We start from the raw sequence: 24,430 nt of genomic DNA, 5'->3' as shown, positions 1-24,430 counted from the left end.
TGAACAACGGAATTTACGTGGCAATACTGGGAATAATGCAATTTTAAGGCAGATGCAAAGGATAAAGTGCTCCGTGTGTCCCTCTTCACCCAAAGGAGTTGATCCCCAACATAATGTAGCACTCAATTGCACAGTTCACTGCATAGAGACTGCCTCCTGAGCTGAACACTGCCAGGGAAGCACTTGGCTCTCGGAGGCACGAGCTGGAAGGGTTTTTCCTGGAGTGCTTATTTATGTCTGGATTCAGCTCGGACCTCCCATCCCTCGAGCATGGCTGAGCTTTGCCAATGAACCTACTGAGCCTTTATGGAGCAAAGGACTGTTCCATATAGATTTAGAGCTCATAAAGGCCAGCTTTGGAAATACTAATGTTGTTTTCATGTTACACATGTACATAATGTTACAGGTTTAAGGTGTTGTGGCTATTACAGGCAGTTCTCAGCTTTTCAGCATCATGCATAGTTCTGCTTGTCCAAATCTAAGCAAAATGTATTGTCAGTAGCTCATCATGAGCTCACCAGGTTTTAGCATTAAATCCCAATCTCTGCTTCAGACATTTATGGAGATTTTCAGGAACAGTGGTGGGGCCTTTCCTGCAAAAAGCAGGAGATTGGTAATGACAAAGATTGCTTAAAGCAGAGCAGGAATAATTGCATTTCTATAGGAAGCTTTCCGACTGCTTAATTTGCAAATGATTTTAATTAAATATTGCATTTAAATACCTTAAATTATAATGTATACATGATGGGAATGATTAGGAATAATAATTAGGAATAACTGGCTAATGCTCTGGTCAATTCATGTGGTTGCTGTAAAATCTTCAACCTTTCTTTTGATAGAATCACAGAATCATAGAGTGGTTTGGGTTGGAAAGGACCTTAACATCATCCAGTTCCACGCCCCTGCCACGGGCAGGGATGCCTCACTCTAGTCCATGTCCAAGGCTCTGTCCAACCTGGCCTTGAATGGGGATGCCAGGGATGGAGCATTCCCCACTTCTCTGGGCACCCTTTGCCAGCGCCTCAGCACCCTCACAGGGAAGAACTTCTGCCTTATCTCCAGCCTGAACTGCCCCTGTTTCAGTCTGAACCCATCACCCCTTGTCCTATCGCTACTTTTGCTCCAACCTGATCAGAGTTATTTTTTCCACAACACTTTGGTCTTGTTTCTCCTTCGAGGTAGATATTGATGCAAGACCATGGGATTTCCAGGCGGAAGAATGCACCCTGAGAGCCAACATTGAAGCCTTCAACAGCCGGAGGTACGACAAGCCTCAGGACTCGGAGTTTGCACCAGTGGACAACTGCCTGCAGAGTGTGCTGGGACAGAGGCTGGAGCTCCCCAAGGACTTCCACTACTCCTATGAACTGTGGCTGGAGCGGGAGGTGTTTTCCCAGCCCATTCGCTGGGAGGAGCTGCTGCACTACCAGTGAGAGCAACACCTCCATCTGCCCCAGACCCACCTCGGTAAGCACTCAGGGTGCTACAGCCTGCGGAAAGGAAGAGTGTTTTGGACCTGGGCGTTCTTGATGGTAAAACAGAAGTGTCTTTCCAAAGAGACCAAGACTCTTTGTGTCTACTACAGAGTGTGCAAAACCCATCTTTTTGGAGGTCACCCCTTCCTTGTGACTGCTTGGAGACCAGAGACCCACCCAGAGGCCATGGAGCAGGTTCCAGTGTCACACTAGTGGCAGTGTTGAGTGAACTTCTCTGGTCTTTAGTGCAGATTGATGCCAGTGTATGAGAGCTCAGAGTCCAGGTCTGCCTCAGCTTGGTTCATGCATGTAAGTTTGGTGTAAGAGCATCTCGGCTGTGGAAGGTTTTCATCTCTCCTGAGTGCCCCTGGCTGTGCATAGTTTGGTTTGGTTCATTCACTCATGGCTGGCTGATAACGTGCTTCAAACACCCAAAACATGAGCAACCTGCTCTGCCTCCCTAATGAAGCTGAAAATAAGATACGGTGCTGTCTGCAAGTCTCAGTCAGAGGCCGCAGGTTGACTTGGCCAAAGGAGATGACATTGCTTTGCATCCCCAGTCTGGCATTGCTGTTGCTGGGATTACACAACCTATGTACAGAGCTGTGCTTCCACAGCTGACAATCTGCATCATTCATAGTAATCCATCACCTTTTCACTGCTCCACTTCCCTCCACCATTCCATTCACTTGCCATTTGTATTGGAGTGAAAGGATCAGTAAGTTGTCCAGTGTTAGGATAGAGGTTGATTTCCACATTTCTTTCCACCTGGTTGTTTTTAAAGGATCATTACTCCGACATTAGGTTTCCAGGGTTTTGGAAGAATAATTGCTTGTGGACTGACCTGCTGAATGAATCTCAGCCCTTGGTACCGAGCAAGGTGACATTCCCTTCTCCTTGGCCACACTGAAATGGGAGGTTTGGCTTCGTAGTTTGGCGTTATGAAAACTATATCTTTCTCTACAAAATCTTATCAGTCCAGAACAGGGAATCCTGGGTCAAACATCCCTCCCCAGCCACGAAACCCGGAGTTTGTCTTTTGTCAAAGAAGTGTGTGTTAATACAGTGTAGGCAAACACTTTGGCTACAGGTATCACTACATTGAGCACACAAGTGATGACCCCACCAGTATTTGTTAGGACAAGATTTGTGCTTATTGCTGTGGAATTAAACTGAGGACGTTTGTGTAATGGGGTTTGTAAAAGGTGTTTGTAGCATTAGTAAGTCCATTCCCTCTTTAAATGTGCTTTTGCTCAAAATCAGAGCAACTTCTCAAGCACACACATTTACTTCAGTTTTCTCTTCCTGTGCCTTAATTTCAATGCTTCCTTTGCTGCTTTTTTGTTTCTAAAGGACAAAACCATCCCTCACAAACCAACCCATAAATTCAGCTCTCACCCCTGCTCTTGCCTCTGCTCTTGAGGGCATCTGTCTGACACACCCTGGATGTTCTGTTGTGATGTAGCTGTAGAACTCGGGCAAAGAAGAGCAGGTTTATGGGCTGTGGATGTTTCACAGTGTTTGTGCTTGTTAAAAAGTAAAATGTTATTTAAAACGAAATAAAGCCCATATGGAAACCAGACACACAATCCATAATGGAAGCATGGTGCTGCCCTTAGGGATCCCAGAGCTGGGCGAGCTCTGTAGCTCCAGACAGGTCATTTCAGTGTTGACTTCAGCTCCCTAACATGCAGCACCCAGCATTCCTCTCTGCTCCCTAGAGCCCACTGGGAGTACATAAAGATTAAAGAAAGAGAAGTAAATTAGCAAACCCCAGGTAACGATGTCAGACACCTGAAGGGTCTGTGAAATAATGAAGTAGTAGAAGCACAGTGTAACTACTGTGATTTTCAGCACGTTGTAGGGTCCAGAGCCCAGGAATAGCTGGAATGTTTGGGATTGTCTCTGTGATATTTTTGTCTCCTATTTTCCTACCAAATGTGTGGTTTCTCCCTTAGGCCAGGGTCCTGGGAATGTAGCAGTATCCCTGTGTGCTTTCGAGCATCCTGGCACAGGGGACACCCCTCCAACACTGTTGTTTCCTTGTAGTATCATAGAATCATAGAATAGTTAGGGTTGGAAAGGACCTTAAGATCATCCAGTTCCAACCCCCTGCCATGGGCAGGGACACCCCACACTAAACCATGCTACCCAAGGCCTCATCCAACCTGGCCTTGAACACTGCCAAGGATGGAGCATTCACAACTTCCCTGGGCAACCCATTCCAGTGCCTCACCACCCTTCATAGGAGGAATGTTGGTTCATTTTTAACTTCCTTTCTTTCCTTCCTTCACATGGTGACCCCACACTGAAAGAGTCTGGAGTGTCTTTTTCTGGTTAACCACATCACCTCCCTTGCTTTCTGACTCCTCTGGTATCCTCTGGTTTAGGGTGACTTAGAAAACAATCTAAGTGCCCAACAACCAAGTGAATGTAAAGGAAGTACCATCAGTATATCCAAATCCTGTTAGTCTTAATAAATGGAGGTCATGGAGGTGTTTCTTCAAGAGGAAAGGGAATGAATGAATGAATGAATGAATGAATGAATGAATGAATGAATGATGAAAGACTCAGAAACTTAGGAAACCCCTTGGTAATTGGCTCAAACCTTTTTTCACGTGTCTCTTTCCCACTATGTTTATAGCAGAGAAAAATAACCAGCACTTGTTTCTACATTTCATATTGAACCTGTGCTTCACAGGTTTCCGTGGCTTTCCAGTGCCTGCTGCTTTTACTGCGGTAAAGCTTGAAATACAAATCATACCTGAATGTGTATATGGTAGAGGATGGTATAAACTGTCATCTTTGAATGCTACTTATTTCCACCCCCACTACAAGTTATGATTCCTAGATACAGCTCTATACAAAATGTGAACCTCTGTATGCAAAAGTGACTAAGGAAATGCACACCTCTTAACTAAACTGTGTCCCATCACCTGTTTTGCCACCAAGTCTGTACTAGTGAGATGTGCCACGCTGGGTGAGGGTTTCATCCGGAACGCTGGAAGCCGTGGGGTTTGGTTCATGCTGATAAACACTGCTGGCTCCATGCAGGGCAGCACAGTGCTCTGTGGAGCAGCTGAGGTGCTGTGGTGCCTGTCCAGCAGGAGCAGAGGGAACCTCTCTCGTAATGAGCTGATTCCACTTCCAGACAGATGTGGGGGATTCAAATACTTCCCCTTGAGGTGTTTGAGCAGCGCATCAACTGAGGCCTCAGCAGAAAACTCCCTTACTGGTACTGGGCAGTCCCAATGCTGCTTCTCTGGCAGTGCCAGAAGACTCCATCCTCCTGTCTTCATTATACACAATCGGACAAGGGGTGATGGGTTCAAACTGAAACAGGGGAAGTTCAGGTTGGAGATAAGGAAGAAGCTTTAAGGTCCCTTCCAACTCAAACCATTCCATGGTTCACACACAGTATCACACAGTATCACAGTATGTTAGAGATTGGAAGGGACCTCAAAAGATCATCTAGTCCAATCCCCCTGCCAGAGCAGGAACACCTAGATAAGGTTACACAGGAATGTGTCCAGGCGGGTTTTGAATGTCTCCAGAGAAGGAGACTCCACAACCTCCCTGGGCAGCCTGTTCCAGTGTTCTGTCACCCTCACTGAGAAGAAGTTTCTTCTCAAGTTTAAGTGGAACCTCTTGTGTTCCAGTTTATACCCATTACCCCTTGTCTTATCATTGTTTGCTATTGAGAAGAGCCTGGCTCCATCCTCATGACACTCCCCCTTTATATATTTATATACACTAATAAGGTCCCCCCGCAGTCTCCTCTTCTCCAAACTATAGAGACCCAGCTCCCTCAGCCTTTCCTCATAAGGGAGATGCTCCACTCCCTTAATCATCTTTGTCGCCCTGCGCTGGACTCTCTCCAGCAGGTCCCTGTCCTTCTTGAACTGAGGGGCCCAGAACTGGACACAATATTCCAGATGCGGTCTCACCAGGGCAGAGTAGAGGGGAAGGAGGACCTCTCTCGACCTACTGACCACCCCCCTTGTAATACACCCCAGGATGCCATTGGCCTTCTTGGCCACAAGGGCACAGTGTTGGCTCATGGTCATCCTGCCATCCACTAGGACCCCCAGGTCCCTCTCCCCTACACTACTCTCTAACAGGTTGTTCCCCAACCTATACTGGAACCTGGGGTTGTTCCTGCCCAGATGCAGGACTCTACACTTTCCCTTGTTATATTTCATCAAGTTTCTCCCTGCCCAACTCTCCAGCCTGTCCAGGTCCCGCTGGATGGCAGCACAGCCTTCTGGCGTGTCAGCCACTCCTCCCAGCTTAGTGTCATCAGCAAACTTGCTGACAGTACACTCAATTCCCTCATCTAAATCATTGATGAATATATTAAATAATACTGGTCCCAATACCGACCCTTGAGGCACTCCACTAGATACAGGCCTCCAACTGGACTCCGCCCCATAGACTACAACTCTCTGGCTTCTGTCCTTCAGCCAGTTCGCAGTCCATCTCACTACCTGATCATTCAGACCACACTTCCTCAATTTAGCTATGAGGATGCTGTGGGAGACTGTGTCAAATGCTTTGCTGAAGTCAAGGTAGACCACATCCACCGCTCTGCCTTCATCCATCCACAACGTTATTTCCTCATAAAAGGCTATGAGGTTGGTCAAGCATGACTTCCCCTTGGTAAAGCCATGTTGACTGCCCCTCATAACCCTCTTATCCTTGACATGCCTTAAGATGGCATCAAGGATAAGGTGTTCCATCACTTTCCCAGGGATGGAGGTGAGGCTGACCGGTCTATAGTTACCCGGGTCCTCCTTCTTGCCCTTTTTGAAGACTGGAGTGACATTTGCTTTCCTCCAGTCCTCAGGCACCTCTCCCGTTTCCCAAGACTTGGTAAAGATGATGGAGAGTGGTCTAGCAATGACTTCCGCCAGTTCCCTCAGCACCCGCGGGTGCATCCCATCTGGACCCATGGATTTATGGATGTCCAGATTGCTCAACTGGTCCCTAACCCATTCCTCATGGACTAAGGCAAACTGCTCCAGTGACCTGACTTCATCTGAGGTCTCAGGAGTACAGGGCTCTTCAGGACTGCCTCCGGCAGAGTAGACTGAGACAAAGAAGGCATTCAATAACTCTGCCATCTCTGTATCTTCTGTCACCAGGGCACCCATCCCATTCACCAGTGGGCCAACCTTGCCTCTGGTGTTAGTTTTATCAGCTATGTATTTGAAAAAGCTCTTCCTGTTGTCCTTGACCCCTCTCGCCAGATTTAATTCTAAGGAGGCCTTAGCCATCCTAGCTGCCTTCCTACATCCTCTATCAGCAGCCTTATATTCCTCCCGAGTGGCCAGCCCCTCCTTCCATGACCTATAAACTCTGCTCTTCCACTTGAGCATACCCAGCAGTTCCTTATTCAGCCACGCAGGTCTCCTGGCCCTCTTCCTTGACTTCCTACGTGTCGGGATGCTCTGCTCTTGAGCTTGGAATAAGCAATTCTTGAATGCCAACCAACTATCTTGGGCCCCTTTACCTTCAAGCAGCCTTGCCCATGGGATTTCCCCTAGCAATTGCTTGAAAAGGCCAAAGTTTGCCCTGCTAAAGTCCAGGGTTGCAATTCTACTTGCTATTGTACTGGTCCTACCACACAAGATCCTGAATTCCACCATCTATGCCTTCACTTCTCAAACTGCAGCAGGTCACAGTTTAAAGCTTCTTTGCTTCACAGTGAGGATTTTCTTCTTAACAAAATAATCACAAAAGAACCAGGAGACAGCAATTCGGGAATAATCATTGTGCTGCATAGCAAGAAAGTTTCAGCACAAAGTTTCTGTGCAGCTGAAGGAACGTGTGTTATCTTACCCAAACACGCCTGTTGATTCCAGGAATGCTCCAGTGTTCTTGGTTTATGTTGGAATTGAGCTTCGTTTTCAGCCTCCAGGTGCCTGCTGACAGTTTTGCTGTTGGTAAGTCATTTTCTTCATGCCTTAGTAGAGATTCTTCTATTTTTAACTCTGTTTTCCAGGGATAAAAAGCACACGCTATCACACTAATACGTTCTTAGTCCTCTATATGCAATGTCGAACTTCAAGGGGAAAGAGAAAGAAAGGAAAGGAAAGGAAAGGAAAGGAAAGGAAAGGAAAGGAAAGGAAAGGAAAGGAAAGGAAAGAAAAGGAAAGGAAAGGAAAGGAAGAAAGGAGGAAAGGAAAGCTTTCATACAAATCTGAGCGAAGGATGAGCGTAACCAAACATCCCTCCTTTCTCTTATGTGAATATTGCCATAACGATACTGAAATGTCCTGGCCTGACAACTGCCAGAGCTAAAGCACTCGTTATTGACCCAGTTGTAACTATAGCAGTGATGTTATGAGGCCAGGTTTATTATACTCATAGCTTGCAGAAACCCCCTTCATTCTTTATCAAAAGCCCTGTGTGTGTAAGCAGTGGCCTGGTTTGTAGCCAGGTCCAAGCATCCTTACAGAACACAACTGTGACTGCACAGGCTCCTCCTTGATCTAATATTTGAGACACATTTGTCACTATTGTTGCTTCTTTTCAGCCTCCCTAGTCGGTATAATGCGGTCTCTTGCCAGTTGTTTCTGCTGACAGGAGATAATGACTATAATCAGGATTGCTTCTTCTATGCCAATGTGGCTTGTTAATAAAAATCACACAAAACAGTTTTTCCCTGAACGAAACAGAAATCAGCTATTCTTTATTTCAGTGTTCATTATCCATCCCAAGACTCATTCAAAGGGGTTAGAAAACCTGCAGACCTTCTTTCTGAGCTACACTACCAAGTCTTCCCCTGTGCCCTCTTTGTCTTTTGCTTCTTTCGCTGTCTTTTTTGGCTCCTTCTGATCAGGTACCAGCATTCCTTGGAGGTTTTCCTCAGCACTGAATGTCCTTCTGGCAGGGCTATTTGAACCTCAAATAGCTGATTCCATTGCCTGTGGCCTTGTAGAGATAGGGAAGGGAGAGGAAAGGAAGACCAGGAGCTGCTGTGGTAAACTTAGCCACTGAAAACAAGACACAAACCACAGACGTGCCTTGGACAACCAAAGATCAAGGCCCTTTCAAATAGCAAAATCCTCTTTATAATTCATCCTCCACATGGCCCTGACAATGGCCTGTGGACAGGGTAACTCTCCCTTGTTTTCCTTCAACTTTACTCTGAGTAGAAGAGAGCTGATGTGCTCATCAGCCTCAGCGAAGTTCAGATCCTCACTGCTCGGAATGCAATTCCCTCTGGACAGCACATTCTCCTGGATCCCACTCACAGCAGCAGAGAACAGGCACAGGAGAGAAAGGGCTGGTATTTTCTACAGAAACCAAAACATCCATGATAAGCGAAAGCCGCTGGGATGTGTTTCCTACACTGTCTTATTGCTTGTTCCTGAAAACATGTCAATTGTCCCAATTACAGCAGAGATTCCACGGGATTGAGAGGTCTGCACGGTATTGGTGGTAACGGCATTGAGCTGGTGGGGCACTCAGACACATGAGTTTGGATAGATAAAATGGTGTTTCCATTAACACAATCCCTTTCTGCTCAAGGCAAATAAGTCCGATGGTTTCCACTCTGTTCCAAAACACCCTCCTCAGCAGCACCCTGCTCCCCACCAACACCCACACTCAGCTTCAATGACGGGTGATGCCCCAACTGTATTATGGCCAATAGTGCTGGTCTCATTTCTCCATCCAACCTGCGCTCAACATTCCCTTCTGGTAAAAGATAATAATTAGACCTGTATTTTCCCAGGGAATGCCTTTGCTCTTTGCTTTCTCTATTCCTGAGCTCCTCTCAACATCAACTGGTACATTTTGCTGTTGCTCATCCCTGCCATTTAGCCTTCCTCTGACACCTAGTCTATATGCAGTGATAATTATTTTCCTTCAATGGTTTCCTTCTTTCTTTTGCTGATACCTTTATTTCTCTCCATGTTTTATTAGGCTCTTATTTTCTTTGTTGGTCTCACCTCTTCTTTCATTCTCATTTACGGGAGTTCTGACCATTCTTCATTAAAACACATTTTACTCAGCCACTGACCCCACTTATTCTCTATATACACTTATATTTTCATGTTGAAATAATGTCCCTGCAAACATTTACACCACTTCAGAGTTGTTCCGTTCCCCTTCAGTACATTTATAGCCAAGTACATCCACACTTCTATCATCAGTATTAAGAAAGCTCCTTTAGGGTCCACGTGTTCTCAGCACCGCATCACTTCAGTGTCCAAAGCAATGGCTGAATCCTTGTTAATGGCTGTAACTCTGTTAGATGGAAATTGGTGTTTGTAGTGAAACAGTCCCTGTGGCTGCCAGGAAGAGTGGGAAAGATGGTTGGGTGGTTTTGGAAATCAGATTTACAATGGCCTTGAACACTGCCAGGGATGGGGCAGCCACAGCTTCTCTGGGCACCCTGTGCCAGCGCCTCAGCACCCTCACAGGGAAGAGCTTCCTCACTATGACACGGAAGGATGCAGATGGGACAACCATATGCTATCCTTCGCCAAAGTTTGTTTCCATTGAAGGGGTATTTATAAGCATTAATACATTGGTTGTGAAACAGATGTGTCTAAAACAAGACGAAGGGCAATGGAATGAACCTTTCGGCTGCTTCCTCCCTCCTACCCCTTTACCACCAGCACTAACCATAGAGCTGAACTTTAACCGCTGCATGGGGATTACTTGAAAACACCCCAACCCTACTACATGCTGTTTTCAGTGCTTGTTGTACAGAACCGAGGCTCTCAAAGGAAGCACAAGCTGGGTTTGAAATGTCAGTGTGGTCTATGCCCCATCCCTGGCAGTGTTCAAGGCCAGGTTGGACACAGGGGCTTGGAGCAAGCTGCTCTAGTGGAAGGTGTCCCTGCCCGTGGCAGGGGGTTGGAGCTGGAGGAGCTTTAAGGTCCCTTCCAACACAAACCAGTCTATGATTCCAAAGGGCCCTGGGTCAGGTCCCACAGGGAGATCCCCTCAGGCACCCCCTTTCCGCGCGGCCGGGACACGGCTCCGCTCCCCTCGGACCCGGAAAGGCTTTTCCTGCCAGCCACGGCGAGCACCGCCCCCTCCACCCACCCCGGCAGCTGATTGGAAGAGGGCCGGTCCGTCAGGGGCAGGCCCCGCCCCTCTACGGTTTTCCTGCCTTCCGCTGCGCCTGCGTGAGGAACCGGGCGTGGTTGCCATGGCAACGCGGCGCGGGAGGTAAAGGAGGGGAGACCGCAGTGGCTGCAGCCCTGAGGGGAGAGAGGGGTAGGGGGCATTCGTTGTATTTGGACGTGGGGGAAGCTTTCCCACCCAAAGGGGAGGATGCGGCTGTGGGTGCTGTGGAGGAGAGGGAAGGTCCTGCCTGTGGTACATAGGGTGTCCCGCAGGGATGGGGCCGGTAGGTGAGGTGGGCCTGGAGCAGCCCTGAGCCTGGGGCTTTGGCGGGTCCTGACACCGGGTTGAGGTTCAGGGTGTTCTTTTTGTGCTGTCTTGTTTTGTTAGGGGAAATCTCAAGAGTTTCCGTGAAAAGCTCCAGAGTTCTAGAATCTGAAAGTTAGAGGGCTGGAGCAGCTCTGCTCTGGAGCCAGGCTGAGAGAGCTGGGCTGGGTCAGCCTGGAGAAGAGAAGGCTCCTGAAGGGGAGACCTTAGAGCAGCTCCAGTGCCTAAAGGGGCTACAGGAAACCCGGAGAGGGGCTTTGGGCAAGGGCCTGTAGGGACAGGACAAGGGGAATGGCTTTAACCTGCCCGAGGGGAGACTGAGATGAGCTCTTAGGCAGAAGCTCTTCCCTGTGAGGGTGCTGAGGCGCTGGCACAGGGTGCCCAGAGAAGCTGTGGCTGCCCCATCCCTGGCAGTGTTCAAGGCCAGGTTGGACACAGGGGCTTGGAGCAACCTGCTCTAGTGGAAGGTGTCCCTGCCTGGGGCAGGGATTGGAACTGGATGAGCTTTAAGTTCCCTTCAACCCAAACCATTCTGTGATGCTATGGTTTCACAGATGATATGGCATGGCACACCTTGACCTGTTGTTGTAAAGACTAGCTTTAAGTAGTTTTTATTTCCCCTCTTTGAACTTTAAGAGGAGTGACACCAGTGCTTTGTACAGGATGTAACCTGCTGCATGATTATGTGTTGCAGGGTCCATCTTCAGAGCTTGATGCGGAGTCCCACCACTCAGTAAAGACTTAGCCATGGTAATGCAGGTTTGATTCTTCTGAAGAGCATTGATACTGCTTTTTAAGGAAATGGAAATTAATATCCAAAAGGTTCCTTCCCAGGGCTGCAGGGCATAAACTGACCTGCCCAGATTCATTTTTGTGTGCAAATACGCACTCAATGAGTAGCTTTTCTTGTTCTTGGTTACAGGCTATAAAATGTAACACAAATCCCATAAAGCCTCAAATCCTAATGCTTGTGTGGGAATGAAGGTGCTGCACATACATGGCTTTCCCAGTACTTTTGAAGAGTGTTCAGATGTTACACTGGGCTATAGTTTAAAACTCATAAGAGATCAGGGTGAAAAGTCCAATATGTGTGACTACCATCTCCATACACTGAAAAAGAACTACGCTCTGTTCAACATCACACATCCTCTGGCTGCCTGATAAATCCTTAAGGAATCCTGGGATTCTTTAAGGAATTGGAATTCCTTAAGGAGCTGTAGCACCAAGTTGGCTCTGCCACCTCTGAAGGTGCATGAACACCCCCATGGTGTTATTTCTGACAGGCTGTGTGATGCTGTAGCTTGTTGGCTTCCTGTGTTTCTTGAACCTCTGCTCTAAGTTTGTTGCTCCTATGTGTGAGCTGACTGCAGGTTACAGCCTGCAGATGCCACATCCCATGAGAGATGGCAAAGGGAAGACAAGGGAGTTGCTGGAAGTGCTGGACAGCATTTCAAGCCTGGAGGTTGGAGGTACCTGCTGCAGAGGGGCAGCAGCAGCAGTGAGGCTGCTGTAGGCAAAAGGCATTCCCTGCTCCTCACTGCAGACTTGGACAAACTTACCTGTAAGCACCTTTATTCTTTGGAAAGATGAGCTACAACCAAATTGTGAGCAGGAGCCTCCCTGTGCTCACAGAATCCACCAGAGGCCCTGCTTGGAAGCACATGAACAGGGAGCGTGATTCAGGTGACTGGCTGAACCATCTCACATAAGCATCTACTCTATGAAGTGTGCACATTCCAGCACATGGAGTATTCAACACATTCTATCCAACTGAGGTCTGCAAAAAAGGCTTGTCACCTTCTCCTATGCATGTCTGGGTTCAGGTGGCTTGCAGGCTGCAGGGCTGAAGGTTTGGGAAACAATCTGCCCTCTGCTGCAGCTCACACTCTATTTTCTGTCTCCATTTTTCCTCCTGTGGATAGTGCTCTTATGTGTTTTATATGGAAATCTTGACTTTGTTTCTTTACGTATGTCTTCACGTTGTGGTCCTGGCTGACTCTGAAGGTTGTACCCTGACTGTTCTCATAGCTCAGAGCACAAATGTTTGTCTCTTTTTGCACTCTCCTGAGCTGTAAGGGACTTGTTAAAACTGATACCATGAAAAATGCCATGTATACGGCTTTCTCCTAGTTCAAGCCCAGCTGATAGTTACCTGTGGCCTTTCTGGCTGTGTCTGTGCTAATTCTTCCTAATGAAGTGCTTGGATCTAATTACAGTGTGCAAACAAGGCAAGTAACAGCAGTAGTTGGGCAGATGCATTGAGTGACTCGGTGTATATTGAAAGTGCTGTTAACATTGGACCAGAGATCAAATACTTCCAGTCACTTACAGTGTGTAAATACTCCTGTTCAGCCTTTTCTGTGGGAGTAGCTGTGGCTCCACCCTCAACATTCCTGGGATGCTGCCCACCTTCTGGCTCTGTGGTGCTATCACTATCACAGCAGCAATAGGAGATCCCTTTGGGTCCCTCACCCTGCTTTCTGTTGCTCAGTACCTGCAGCAGCATCTTCCATATGGACATACTCTAGGCTTGTTGTGACCAGTGTCCAGAATGAATGAGAGAACAATCCAGGGAGTGAATTGGGCTCTGGCAAATCCCTACTGGAAGCAAGAGGCTGGACTTTCAGGCACCAGCACTAATCACCTGGAGTTAACAGGATCATTCTTTTGCCCTGCTTTAGGGCTTTGGTGAGTCTTGGCAACACCTTCCTATGTAGAGAGTGGCAGAGCTTCTATTTCTATTTGTGGTACTGCTAATGGCACAGAGCAACTGTGTCACAGAGCCTTGGAAAGGCCACAGCTGTGGAAAGGAGACCTGCTTTTCTGGTTTATGATCCAGAGCCACAAGTAGACATGTAGCAGTGGATGAACGTAGGCTTAGTTTGCATCAGGATTGTATCTTAATGCATTAATTACAAAAGCTATTGAGAAGAATGGATGATTTTCATTGTGCAAAAGGCTTTTTTTAGCCAGAGAGAAGCATAAGGGAACACTCATTAGCTCTGATGACTTTAAACATTATTACAGCCTATAGAGCAAATATGGATTTGGTGAAAGTGTATTAATACTTGTGAGTCTGTGTATAAAATCACCACAAGGTACAGGCGTCTGTGGTGAGGGGCTCTGAGCTATTACTGTGAGTCAGGACTCCTATGCAATGGGAACAGTTGTTCCAGGGTGAGTTGGGATCCTCTACTGAGAAGTGAGACAATAAAGATGTGGATTAATGGAGTCTTTCTGTGCTCATTTTCTCTCTGCAGGCAGGTAAGCGCAGCAAACCCAAGCGTGGCAAAGGTAAAGGCACCAGTAAGAAAGAGAAGAAGGTGATGAAGGAAGTGGATATCCTCAGCCCAGATGCCATGCTCAATGCTTACTACGTCTGCCACAATGCTGCTGCCTGCCTGGAGTTACGGGGCTTTCCCTGGCCTGGCTCCCCCAAAAAGAAGGAGAAGAAAACAAAGTAACTGGCTGGAAGGTGAAGGCCTTGGAGAAAACCAGGCTTCCCTGGGAAGAAGAGACACTTTTGTGGATTAGACTCTAGTGATTAGCTCACATTTGGCCTGTTGTATCCATACGAAGACACTCTTATTATAGCTCCAGCCTAGAGTAACAAATGGTGAGTGACACTGTGCTGGTGCATTTTCAGCTGTGGCACTTCACCCTCTGGTTCTGTGTGGAATAAAACTTGCTCCTCTGTAGTCTGAAGGGTTTGTAGTGAGGTTTGCTTTACCCAAACTGATGTTGCTCTTTTATGGATGGGACATACTTCCCAACAGTGTTGGTGGAAAACTGAGCTCAGAAAATGGATACCACAGACTGACAGTGTTAAGTATCATTTCTAGAACATCATTTTATGTCAGTCACCTGACACTCCATCTCTGGGTCAGCAAAGAGCCATGAGATGCCATCTGTGTGGTTTACCTCATTCTGAAAGAAATGCCTACATTTGGTCAGATAAGCTGTACCTGAAGCTCTAGTAAATTACCACCAGCTCTCCTTTGGCTGTAGTTAAAATCTGGAGATCTAGCTTAGATGTTGTCAGTGATGCTGTTGCACACAGTCAGAGGTGATGATGAATTTCCACACCTTTAGAGCAATGGGTCCTAGCCCAAAAATCCTGGTTGGAGACCACAAGCTTTGTGTTGCAGTTGGAAATTGTTTCACTCCATTTCCTCCGTGTGTGTTTAACACAGCCTTTGGTCAATTGTGAATCAGCATGTCAAGGGAGGTTGTACATCCCTCCCAGAGTCTTACACCAATTGGAAGGATGCAGTGGAGTGACTGGGAAGGGTGAGGATGTGTCCTGAACTGATGCGGGCTGTGGAGAGATAGGAAGGATTACAAAAGGGTTGGAATATTGGAGGAATACTTGGGAAAAGAGAATCTGCAATAGGCTAGAGCTGCTATAAGAGAAGTATCCCAGTTCTCTTGGATACCTGAGGGACTGTGAGTATGCAAGACTGCTCTCCACATCAAGCAGCACTTTGATGTGCACAGAAGTATCATATCAAGATTTCAGTTGGTTTCTCGAGGCTGAACATCTGTGGCGGCAACCTGGCAGGGCAGCGAGCTGGCTTTCGAGGCCATTTCTGCTTGACTCACCTGCAGAAAGAGGTGCAGCACCTTTCCAGCTTCCAGGTAACTGTTATGGATAAGGGAAGAGTCAATTATTACGTGATTGATCTAAAAAGATAAAGGCCTTGTTCTGTATCTCAAGCTTAAAATGTTCCCTCCATGAAGAGGTGTAGACAAGGTAAAATCATAGGTTTGTGGCACTGCTTGTAGGCCAACCAATGCCATTATGTACTGCACTACTCCACTCATTTCATAGAATCCCAGACTGGTTTGGGTTGGGAGGGACCTTAAAGCTCATCCAATTCCAACCCCTGCCATGGGCAGGGACACCTTCCACTAGAGCAGGTTGCTCCAAGCCCCTGCGTCCAACCTGACCTTGAACACTGCCAGGGATGGGGCAGCCACAGCTTCTCTGGGCACCCTGTGCCAGCACCTCAACACCCTCATAGGGAAGAAATTCTCATATCTAACCCAAATCTCCCCTGTTTCAGTTTGAACCCATCACCCCTTGTCCTATGCCTACATCCCTGATGAAGAGTCCCTCTCCAGCATCCTTGTAGCCCCCTTCAGACACTGGGAGCTGCTCTGAGGTCTCCACGCAGCTTCTCTTCTCCAGGCTGAACAGCCCTAATGTTCTCAGCCTGTCTTCATGAGGGAGGTGCTCCAGCCTCGGGGTGTCTTCATCTACCTGTCAGACGTCATGATGGGTATCCCATTTCCTTCCTAACTAGTCTGCAGTTGACGTGTTCTGCTGAATCACAGATGTGGTTTGCTGTACCAGTTTGTCAATGTTGTGCATCAGCGTGTCGTCCTTGGCATTTACTCCTGTTCTTGCTTCCCCATCACCCACCAGGAAGTCTCTGGTCACAGCATACACTTGCAACTATTTCCTCTAAGTATCAGTCTTCTAAAGGAAGAGATCTCTTGCAACCACCTTGAGCTAAATGTTTAAGAGTAAATTTACCAAAGAACCATTTCATTTTTGTATGATTATCACACAGAGCTTTAAGGAACTATTTCTGAGCACTGAGGTAGGAACTGCTCAGCATCATGGGGCAGCTCCCACCATCACTGTCAGTGTGGGTCCCAGGGTCAGTTTTGCAGGAGAAGTTGAGGATGAAGAACCCACTTTAACAGCAATTGCAGCAGAGCAAGTGTTTGGGGAAGTAGCTTCCTTCTGGGCAACTTATTTCTCTTCGTCAGAGACTGTAGCGATAGGGTGATGGGTTCAAACTGAAACAGGGGAAGTTCAGGTTAGATCTCAGGCAGAAGATCTTCCCTGTGAGGGTTCTGAGGCACTGGCACCAGGTGCCCAGAGAAGCTGTGGCTGCCCCATCTCTGGCAGTGTTCAAGGCCAGGTTGGATGGGGCTTGGAGCAAGCTGCTCTAGTGGAAGGTGTCCCTGCCTATGGCAGCGGTTGGAATTGGATGAGCTTTAAGTTCCCTTCCAAACCAGTCTGGGATTCAATGATTTCTCTAGTATTAGGGCTCCCTTCATGTTGCTGGTACCAAGCAGTCGTGCACAGTCTGTTGCTCTGGGTAGATGAAGTTAACGCTTCCTGTAGGAAGCTGTTGAACACCAAAGCTCTGTGTTAAATATAATCTGGATGTTGATGTGCTTGTTTGTGGGTGGGCTGCAGTGATGGGCAAAGTCACAAGACTTTTATGTGAGTGATGCCTATATACATATAAAGTTTAAAAAGGTATTATTCACCACATTTGGTATTTCAAGCTGTATGTGAGCAGTTTCACTTCTTTACTGTTTCATTCAGTAAGCATTTCTGTATTGCCTGGCATCTCCTAGTGTGTTATTTTCACATTAACAAATGCATTGTGATTCTTTATGATAAATAAGAAAGGCTTGAGAAGTGACATGGATCCTTTCTTCTCACTTCTCATTTTAAGAAATGCTCTGGCTGTCATTTCCTGAGTTCAGAGGGGAATTCTGCGCATAAATGGTATCTCCATAATGAAGAGGCTCCTATGGTGAATTCTTAAAGAGAAGCTTCCATCCAAAAGGCCTTATTAGATGTTGGCACTACACAATGTCAGAAGAAGTAAATAAAGTTTTCAGTGAGTTAACTCCTGTCTCATCTGCTCATGGCTGTGGCTGCCCCATCCCTGGCAGTGTTCAAGGCCAGGTTGGACACGGGCTTGGAGCAACCTGCTCTAGTGGAAGGTGTCCCTGCCTGTGGCAGGGATTTGAAACTGGGTGAGCTTTAAGGTCCCTTCCAACCCAAACCATTCCATGATTCTATCTATGGCTTATTTGATCTTTCTTGATCTGAAAAAATGGTCTGCAGAATAAATTTACCCCCAAACCCTCATCCGATCGGACAGGTGCACAACCACAGTACATATCTGAAGGGGGCCTATATGGATGCAGGGGAGGGACTCTTCATTAGGGACTATAGCGATCGGACAAGGGGTGATGGGTTCAAACTTAAACAGGGGAAGTTTAGATTGGATATAAGGAGGAAGTTCTTTACTGTGAGGGTGGTGAGGCCCTGGAATGGGTTGCCCAAGGAAGCTGTGAATGCTCCATCCCTGGCAGTGTTCAAGGCCAGGTTGGACAGAGCCTTGGGTGACATGGTTTAGTAGGAGGTGTCCCTGCACATGGCAGGGGGTTGGAACCTGATGATCTTAAGGTCCTTTCCAATCCTAACTATTCTATGATTCTATGATGCAGCACTTGGCATGTTGGATACACAGTAAGAACTACTTGGATTGCCCATTCCATAGCAGGAATGATCTGGCTCCCTTCTTGTTTACACAAAATGTTATTATCTGTGATAGCTTCTGTGGGTTTCTTTTCATGGCAGTTCAAGATAGGCTGACCAACCTTCTTGAAACCATGCTGTGCTTATGTACGCAGGGAATTTGTATTCTGTGACATTGGCTTTTGATGATGCTGGGAGTTTCCCATCCTAGATTTAACACATCCTTCATTAGATATGGTTGTGGAGGAACAATGGGAGATGCTTTGCATGTATAAGATGGATTTTTTTACATCAGAGAACTGTTGATAATTCCTATTTCATGCCTGCAGAGTTTGATTGGGATGTAAGCAGGTTTTATCAAGCCCCCAAGACAGCAGAAGTGAAGGCTGGATCACAAGGGATGCAGGTGAATGATGTCATGTGCCTAGTTTTCTTAATCTGACCTTTCAGAGGAAAGTGAATTCTCTTGCAACATCAGTTGCTCCACAGGAGAGCTTCCTAAGGAGAGTTGTGGTTGGTTTACAGCTTCTGACATGACTTGCAATCTGCTACTGGCAACAATCCAGTGCTTGAAGAAATGACAGGAAGAAAATGCCAACCAACCCTTATGAAATCGCTGCTTCTTCTATTACTACTGATAGTAGTGTCTCTCAAGTGATCTGTTTTGTAACCTCACCTTATACTTCAGCCCTTCAAGGTAAGTAATGCTCTACTTATTATTGAAAGCTGAAGCTTCCACTAGTGTACCCCATCTTGAGCTGGGGTATATCAGAGCTTTCTAAGCATGAGGCTCTTTGTCTCACTCCAGTAATAACCACTGAGCTTGCTAGGGTGTCCAACTCCTTTCAAATGGTGTTCTTGAAGGCAGGAGTCCTTCTGTCACCTGTTGTTTTGGGTCCTGGGATACTTTATCCAGGAAGCCTGGCACCTGAAAAAATAGATACAATATTCTAGGAGTACCTGATAATTATAGCTCGCCCTTTGGGAACTGTCCAAGGAGTAGGTCTGTGTTCTTAGAAATGCTTCTGTCGATTCCTCATCCTTTCCCATTGTCTTTATGCATGTGGCTTGCATAACTTCTGTTGGCATCACCAGAAAGCAAGATAGCAGAATAGGAAATATTCCAAGCTCTTACTCTGCAGCTGGTACTTTGCTTTTCTTGCCTAGAACCACAGTTAGGGTCTGCTGCAATGCTTTGACAGGTCTTAAACCCTTCACAACCTGGCATTGCAGGCTTACTTGGAAGAGGAGATCAAAGGAGCTTTAATAGTTTGTGCAATTTCAGTCTGGGGACTTTCAGGGGTGTCTCTGGTGAACTTCTCTTGTCATGTCCCAGGGTCATTCAGCTCTCAGGTAGCTCCAGGACTGTTCCCACAGCTACAGTGGCAGAGCCTGAACTCACCAGCAGCCATAACCCACAGTTCATTGCTGTCTTTACAATGACCTTTCATGAAGTGAGAGTTATGTCTCCTTTCTCCTAAAACTTCTTCGTTTCAGCTCTTTAGGGCAAGAAATGCACTATTGCAGCCTTTCATTCCTATGCTATAGTTCTTAAACCTGTTATTCTTGTTGCTTTCCTCTGTGCTTCACCAATGCTGCTGCCTCATCAGCACAAGGTGACAATTCACACCTCCAATGTGCAGGCTTTCTTCTCACATGTTGCTACATGAGAGTCATAAAACTGAGACTTATGGGATTAATCTCTTCTAAATCTAAAGCCTGCATCAATGCGTGGACTAGTCCTTTAGATTCGCATAGTGAGAGCAGTGCAGGATGTGATCCCGCAGATTAAATGTATGCAGAGGCTTAAAGCAGCTCTGGGTGTGTTGGTTTAGGTACAGAAACACTGAGTGAGATCTATCCCACTCTCTATAAGTTTGTACTGAAAAATCAAATTCAGATTTAATGTGGATACAGAAATGTGATTAGTTCAGGGAAACCAGTATGGCTGTGGCTTGGGGTCCTAAGAAATTTAGGCTGAAGGCCATAAAAATGGGTATGAGACTTCTGTGACTTTAGTGCCTTGGATGCTGAGGGTAAAATTGTGGGGATATTCTGTCTGTCTAATCTGTTAAAGGAAACCACCCGGCCTGGGCATCCTTGTAGAGAGAACAAAAATACGTCCTGCCTTGAGCACGGCCGCGGCTTCAGATGCGGAGGAGCAGAGTTACACAGTTCCTTGGAGAGGAAGCGCCGTCGTCTTGAGCTTATCGCTCCGGCACAGTTGTAAACTCAGCCCTGCTCACTCTTGCTAATAATAGCCAAGTGTAATTGTGTGCAGGCAGCCAGACCAGCCAGGGGAAAACAGCCTCTTTAGCCAAAACTCCTTGAGTAACGAAGAAAAGCAAAGCATAAATATCCAACTTGGTGTAGTCAGTCTTCAGTGACTGCTTGGGGAGTTTATATCCCTAAGAAAAGCAGATTGGACATGAAGAAGGACTTGTAAAGGGGGGATTTGCAGCCCTGTGCAGAAGTCATTGCAGCAGCATGTTCTTTGGAAGCACCGCATTAGGAAGACAGCAGCTGATCTGAGGAGGTGTCACACTGGGGCTGGACACCCAGGCTCACCACAGCAGTGCTGGCCACAGGCACCCTCTCCAGCTCTGTTCCACAAGTCAGGACTTGGGATCATCACGTGCTTCAGCAGCAGCACAGTGCTGGTACAGGATAAGCCTAAGCATCAAGGCCAGGTTGGACAGAGCCTTAGGTGACATGGTCTAGTGTGAAGTGTCCCTATCCATGGCAGGGGATTGGAACTGCATGATCTTAAGGTCCTTTCCAGGATTCTATGGAAATGAGATACTTGAGTCAAGCTGCCCCTGTCCTAAGAACCCATTAAGTCTTCACCAGTGTGCTTGAAAATAAGCTGCAGACAAAATGTGAGGAGAGAAGAAAGCCTCCCTGCCAACAAGTTCTGAGCTCATTTCTTCATCTTTTACAGTCTCATCTTTGTCTCCCATTATCTATTTTCACTGTAAAATCTACTGCAGTTTGGTGCTTAGTTGCAAGCAACATTGCAATGGGCACTGAAAAGCTATACATAATAGCCTAAGTGGGCTCTTATGTGCTATTCCCTCTCAGTAGTTGCTACTATTACTGCTGTTACACAGAGATGGGAGAATGGCACTCATCCAGCACTGCTGCCTCTTTTAAATACTCTGGGTACTGGCAGAATAGAAACAATCACTAGTTGTGAGAAGCAGTGAAGAATTTGGCTGCTGTGGGGCAAGCCCAAAGCCCACACTACTTTGGTTACTGGTTGCTGCAGACAGAAACCACAAGTGAAGCTGCCATTTTCAAGACACATCATATGTCACTTGTGTTGCTGCACATTCAGACCCCATTTTGTTGTATAATCAAATGCCAAAACAAGGGTCTTAGCCCCAATATTGGGTATCTTCTATGTCTTCACATCATGCAACCCTTCTCTCTGCTGATGAGAGAATTGAGGTCTCCAGAGCCCATGGCATGGATCCCCTTTCTGCTGTAACTCTCCCTGCTCCCAAGGGAGGCTTAAGGCTGTCTCAGAGCCCTGCTGGTCTGGGTGAGTGTCCAAAACAGAACTCCAAAATAGGAAGCAGGGCCCTAAAATTGTTTATTGTTGACCAAGAAAAGGAATCTTGACATTAACTATTGAACCGGGGCCTACAAGAGACCTGGAAAGGGCCTTTGGACAAGGGCCAGTAGGGACAGGACAAGGAGAATAGCTTTAACCTGCCAGAGGGGAGACTGAGATGAGCTCTTAGGCAGAAGCTCTTCCCTGTGAAAAGTGAACCACTCACTTTTTTATGGGCTTAAGATGAGAATAAAAACTCTGTATGGAAGAAGACCACTTTTTTCCTGATGAGCCTGAGATTCCACATCTTCCAAGCACAGGCAGCCATCAAGCGCCACCAGGCAGCAGAGGTTTTAACTCTGAGGCAGCTAGGACATTTTGTGGCATGAGAATTGCTGCCAGGGACACATCTGCTGCATGAACACATGCAGCTCCAGCGTGCCAGGGATCAGCCTTTCCATCTAAGCCCAGGAAGGTAACAGACCCTTGTTTGTTGTGATGTTTATTATAAAATGAGCAGGAGTTGGTATGTTCAGGAAGTCCTAAAGCTTCTCTGAGCCACTTTTTGGACACACTCCCTCCTGCTCACATTGGCTTAGGTGATAGGAGCAATGCATTGGATTGACTTGCTCCATGAGATGTGCTAAATACACCATCAAGTGGCACATAAACTTAGGAACACATAATCTGTTTGTGGTCCCTACAAGTCAATAGTACCTTTTCTCACTTGCAAACTTCCTGGTTGTAATGTAGCCACATTCCCACGGGAGAAAAGCCTTCATTGGAGCCAGGGCTCTTCTTTGTGCGTGAATCCTACTATGGCACCCAAAACCACACAGAATCTGTTGCCCAAGGCTGGTGGCACTTTCAGGCCAGACCTGTCTGAGGCTGTTGGCCAAAGCTCAGAAGCCACTTACACTGCTGGTAATAACTCCCCCATGTCACCAAGCAGCATCATATAATTGACCCAGGCACTCCCCGTTCCCCTTATGCTCTCCTGCGGATCATTTCCTAGGCAATCCTTCCTTGTTACTTATCTGTTTTCTTGTTCTGTCCCAGAAGTCACCAACCAAAGACAAGGTGAGCTGCTAATACACCTATACAAAGTCTTCTGACCTCTCCCCCATGGCCTCAACAGCACCTGAGCCAACACAACCAGCAGGTAACTTGACAGCATTGTCCTCACCTTATCCCTTCCGCATTTTCTCTTTCCAGACCCAGAATGTGGATGGGTAAAACTTTCTGTGTCTGCTCCATCACCAGAGCTCCCTTTCCTCACATTCCTACATTGTTCCTCCCTGGTCTTTCCCTGAAATGGTTATGACATGTGCTAACTAGCCCCTGGCATTCCTATGGGTGTACAAGCCAGGCTCCCTTCCCTTCTCCTGGCCAAAGGTACATTTGTACTTGCAATTAGTCTTTTTCCCAAACCTTTTGACATAGGATCATGGGGCACAGCACAGTCTGGATGAACATGAGAACGTGGGAGACAAGTGCTGATGCTGATTTTTAAAGAGAGAAAGTTAGTTTGTTCATACTGAGAAATGCTGCCTCTCGGGACCTTTCTGGTACATCCCAAATGTCCATGCTGTTCCCTAGAGAGAGGCTTTGGTCCTGTGTGTGCTCTTCTCTTCACATAACTAAGAGCACTTTGAGAGGGGTGGAAAAAGAACATTGTGCCAGTCCCAGCCCCCTCAACAGCCACTGACTCATAAATGTGCACTTTGCCAAGCCCATGATTTGATCTGCCCATTCCAAACCCATTAGCAACATGTGTCCTTGGAAATACACACCTGGATGGGACCCCTAGACATCATGTCATACATCCTTCTCCCTGAGGCAGGAGCAACTCTACCTGCAGCATTCCTGAGTGGTATTCTGTCTAACCTGTTCTTAAAACCTCCAACTCCAGAGCTGTGGAGGCTCTGGGGGAGACTCCAGAGTGTTCCAAAGCTCTTCCAGTATTATCACATCCCACCATTATGAAATGATCTTGGTGGCTCCTTTATCTTCCTGTGATGTACCAGAAGTGACCTTCCGCCTGCATTGATTCTGGGTCACTGTGGGTTGGTTACACTAGGGCTGTTGCATGGCATAGTCCCAGGTCTTAGTGCTCGTGGCCCTGCTCCAAACCTACTGATTACCACAAGGGAATTCCATTGCTGTTACAGTCCACATCAGCTGCCTCCACATGTCTGCCTGCATTGGCACTCCCTCCCCCATCTTCAAGGAGCACCAGCCCTGCCAAAACACCTTCCTGGCTCTGCAGCAAGAGTTACGTTCATCTGGTGTAAGCCATCATCTGGCCTGGATCCACATTTCATACCTATGGGAGGCCAGCGGCAGAAACCCGGAGCACCCAAAACTCAAGCCTATGGGCTTAAGATACCATTCACACAAGAAGCACAGATGTTACTTTACCCACAACGTGCATGTGGTAGCAAAGATCCCCCCCCAAAATGCAGGGGCACTGCTGAAGCAACAACTGAAGTGTGACTGTAGAGTGGACAGTCGATCCTGAGCTGAACTGATGCACATGCCAGTGCCTCAGATGGCTCTGCAGATGAGGCACATCAGTTAGTGTGTGTCTTCCACACCACGCTTTCCATATTCGTGCACCTTCACATGGATATAGTATGGTCATCACTTCCTGCCCTAAGAATTTATCTACTATTCCTTTATTCTATTTGTAAA

At 47.0% G+C, this 24,430-nt stretch overlaps 2 protein-coding genes across 3 annotated transcripts in view; both read left to right on the top strand.

The window, feature by feature from the left end:
• The window catches only part of STRIP2 (striatin interacting protein 2), a 31,871-nt gene extending 17,634 nt beyond the window's left edge, over positions 1 to 14,237 (top strand). The window contains exons 19-20 of one of the 2 annotated variants that reach the window (XM_080620584.1): positions 1,183 to 1,467; positions 14,147 to 14,237. In XM_080620584.1, coding sequence (XP_080476710.1) covers positions 1,183 to 1,433 — 251 coding nt within the window. In that variant the 3' untranslated portion in view covers positions 1,434 to 1,467; positions 14,147 to 14,237. Of the gene's footprint in view, positions 1 to 1,182; positions 3,868 to 14,146 lie in introns of those variants that run through there. The other variant, XM_080620585.1, reaches the window with a different exon arrangement.
• Positions 14,238 to 18,805: 4,568 nt separating this feature from the next.
• Positions 18,806 to 24,430, top strand: part of NRF1 (nuclear respiratory factor 1) — a 74,948-nt gene continuing 69,323 nt past the window's right edge. Inside the window, exon 1 of the mRNA XM_080620612.1 lies at positions 18,806 to 18,877. The gene's annotated coding sequence lies outside the window, so the exon portion shown is untranslated. The remainder of the gene's footprint in view (positions 18,878 to 24,430) is intronic.

Source organism: Psittacula echo, assembly GCF_963264785.1.
Source record: "Psittacula echo genome assembly, chromosome: 1".
NCBI classification, from domain to species: Eukaryota; Metazoa; Chordata; class Aves; order Psittaciformes; family Psittacidae; genus Psittacula; species Psittacula echo.
Note: the sequence above shows the minus strand (reverse complement) of the source record. Positions and strands in the feature narration are given on the sequence as shown.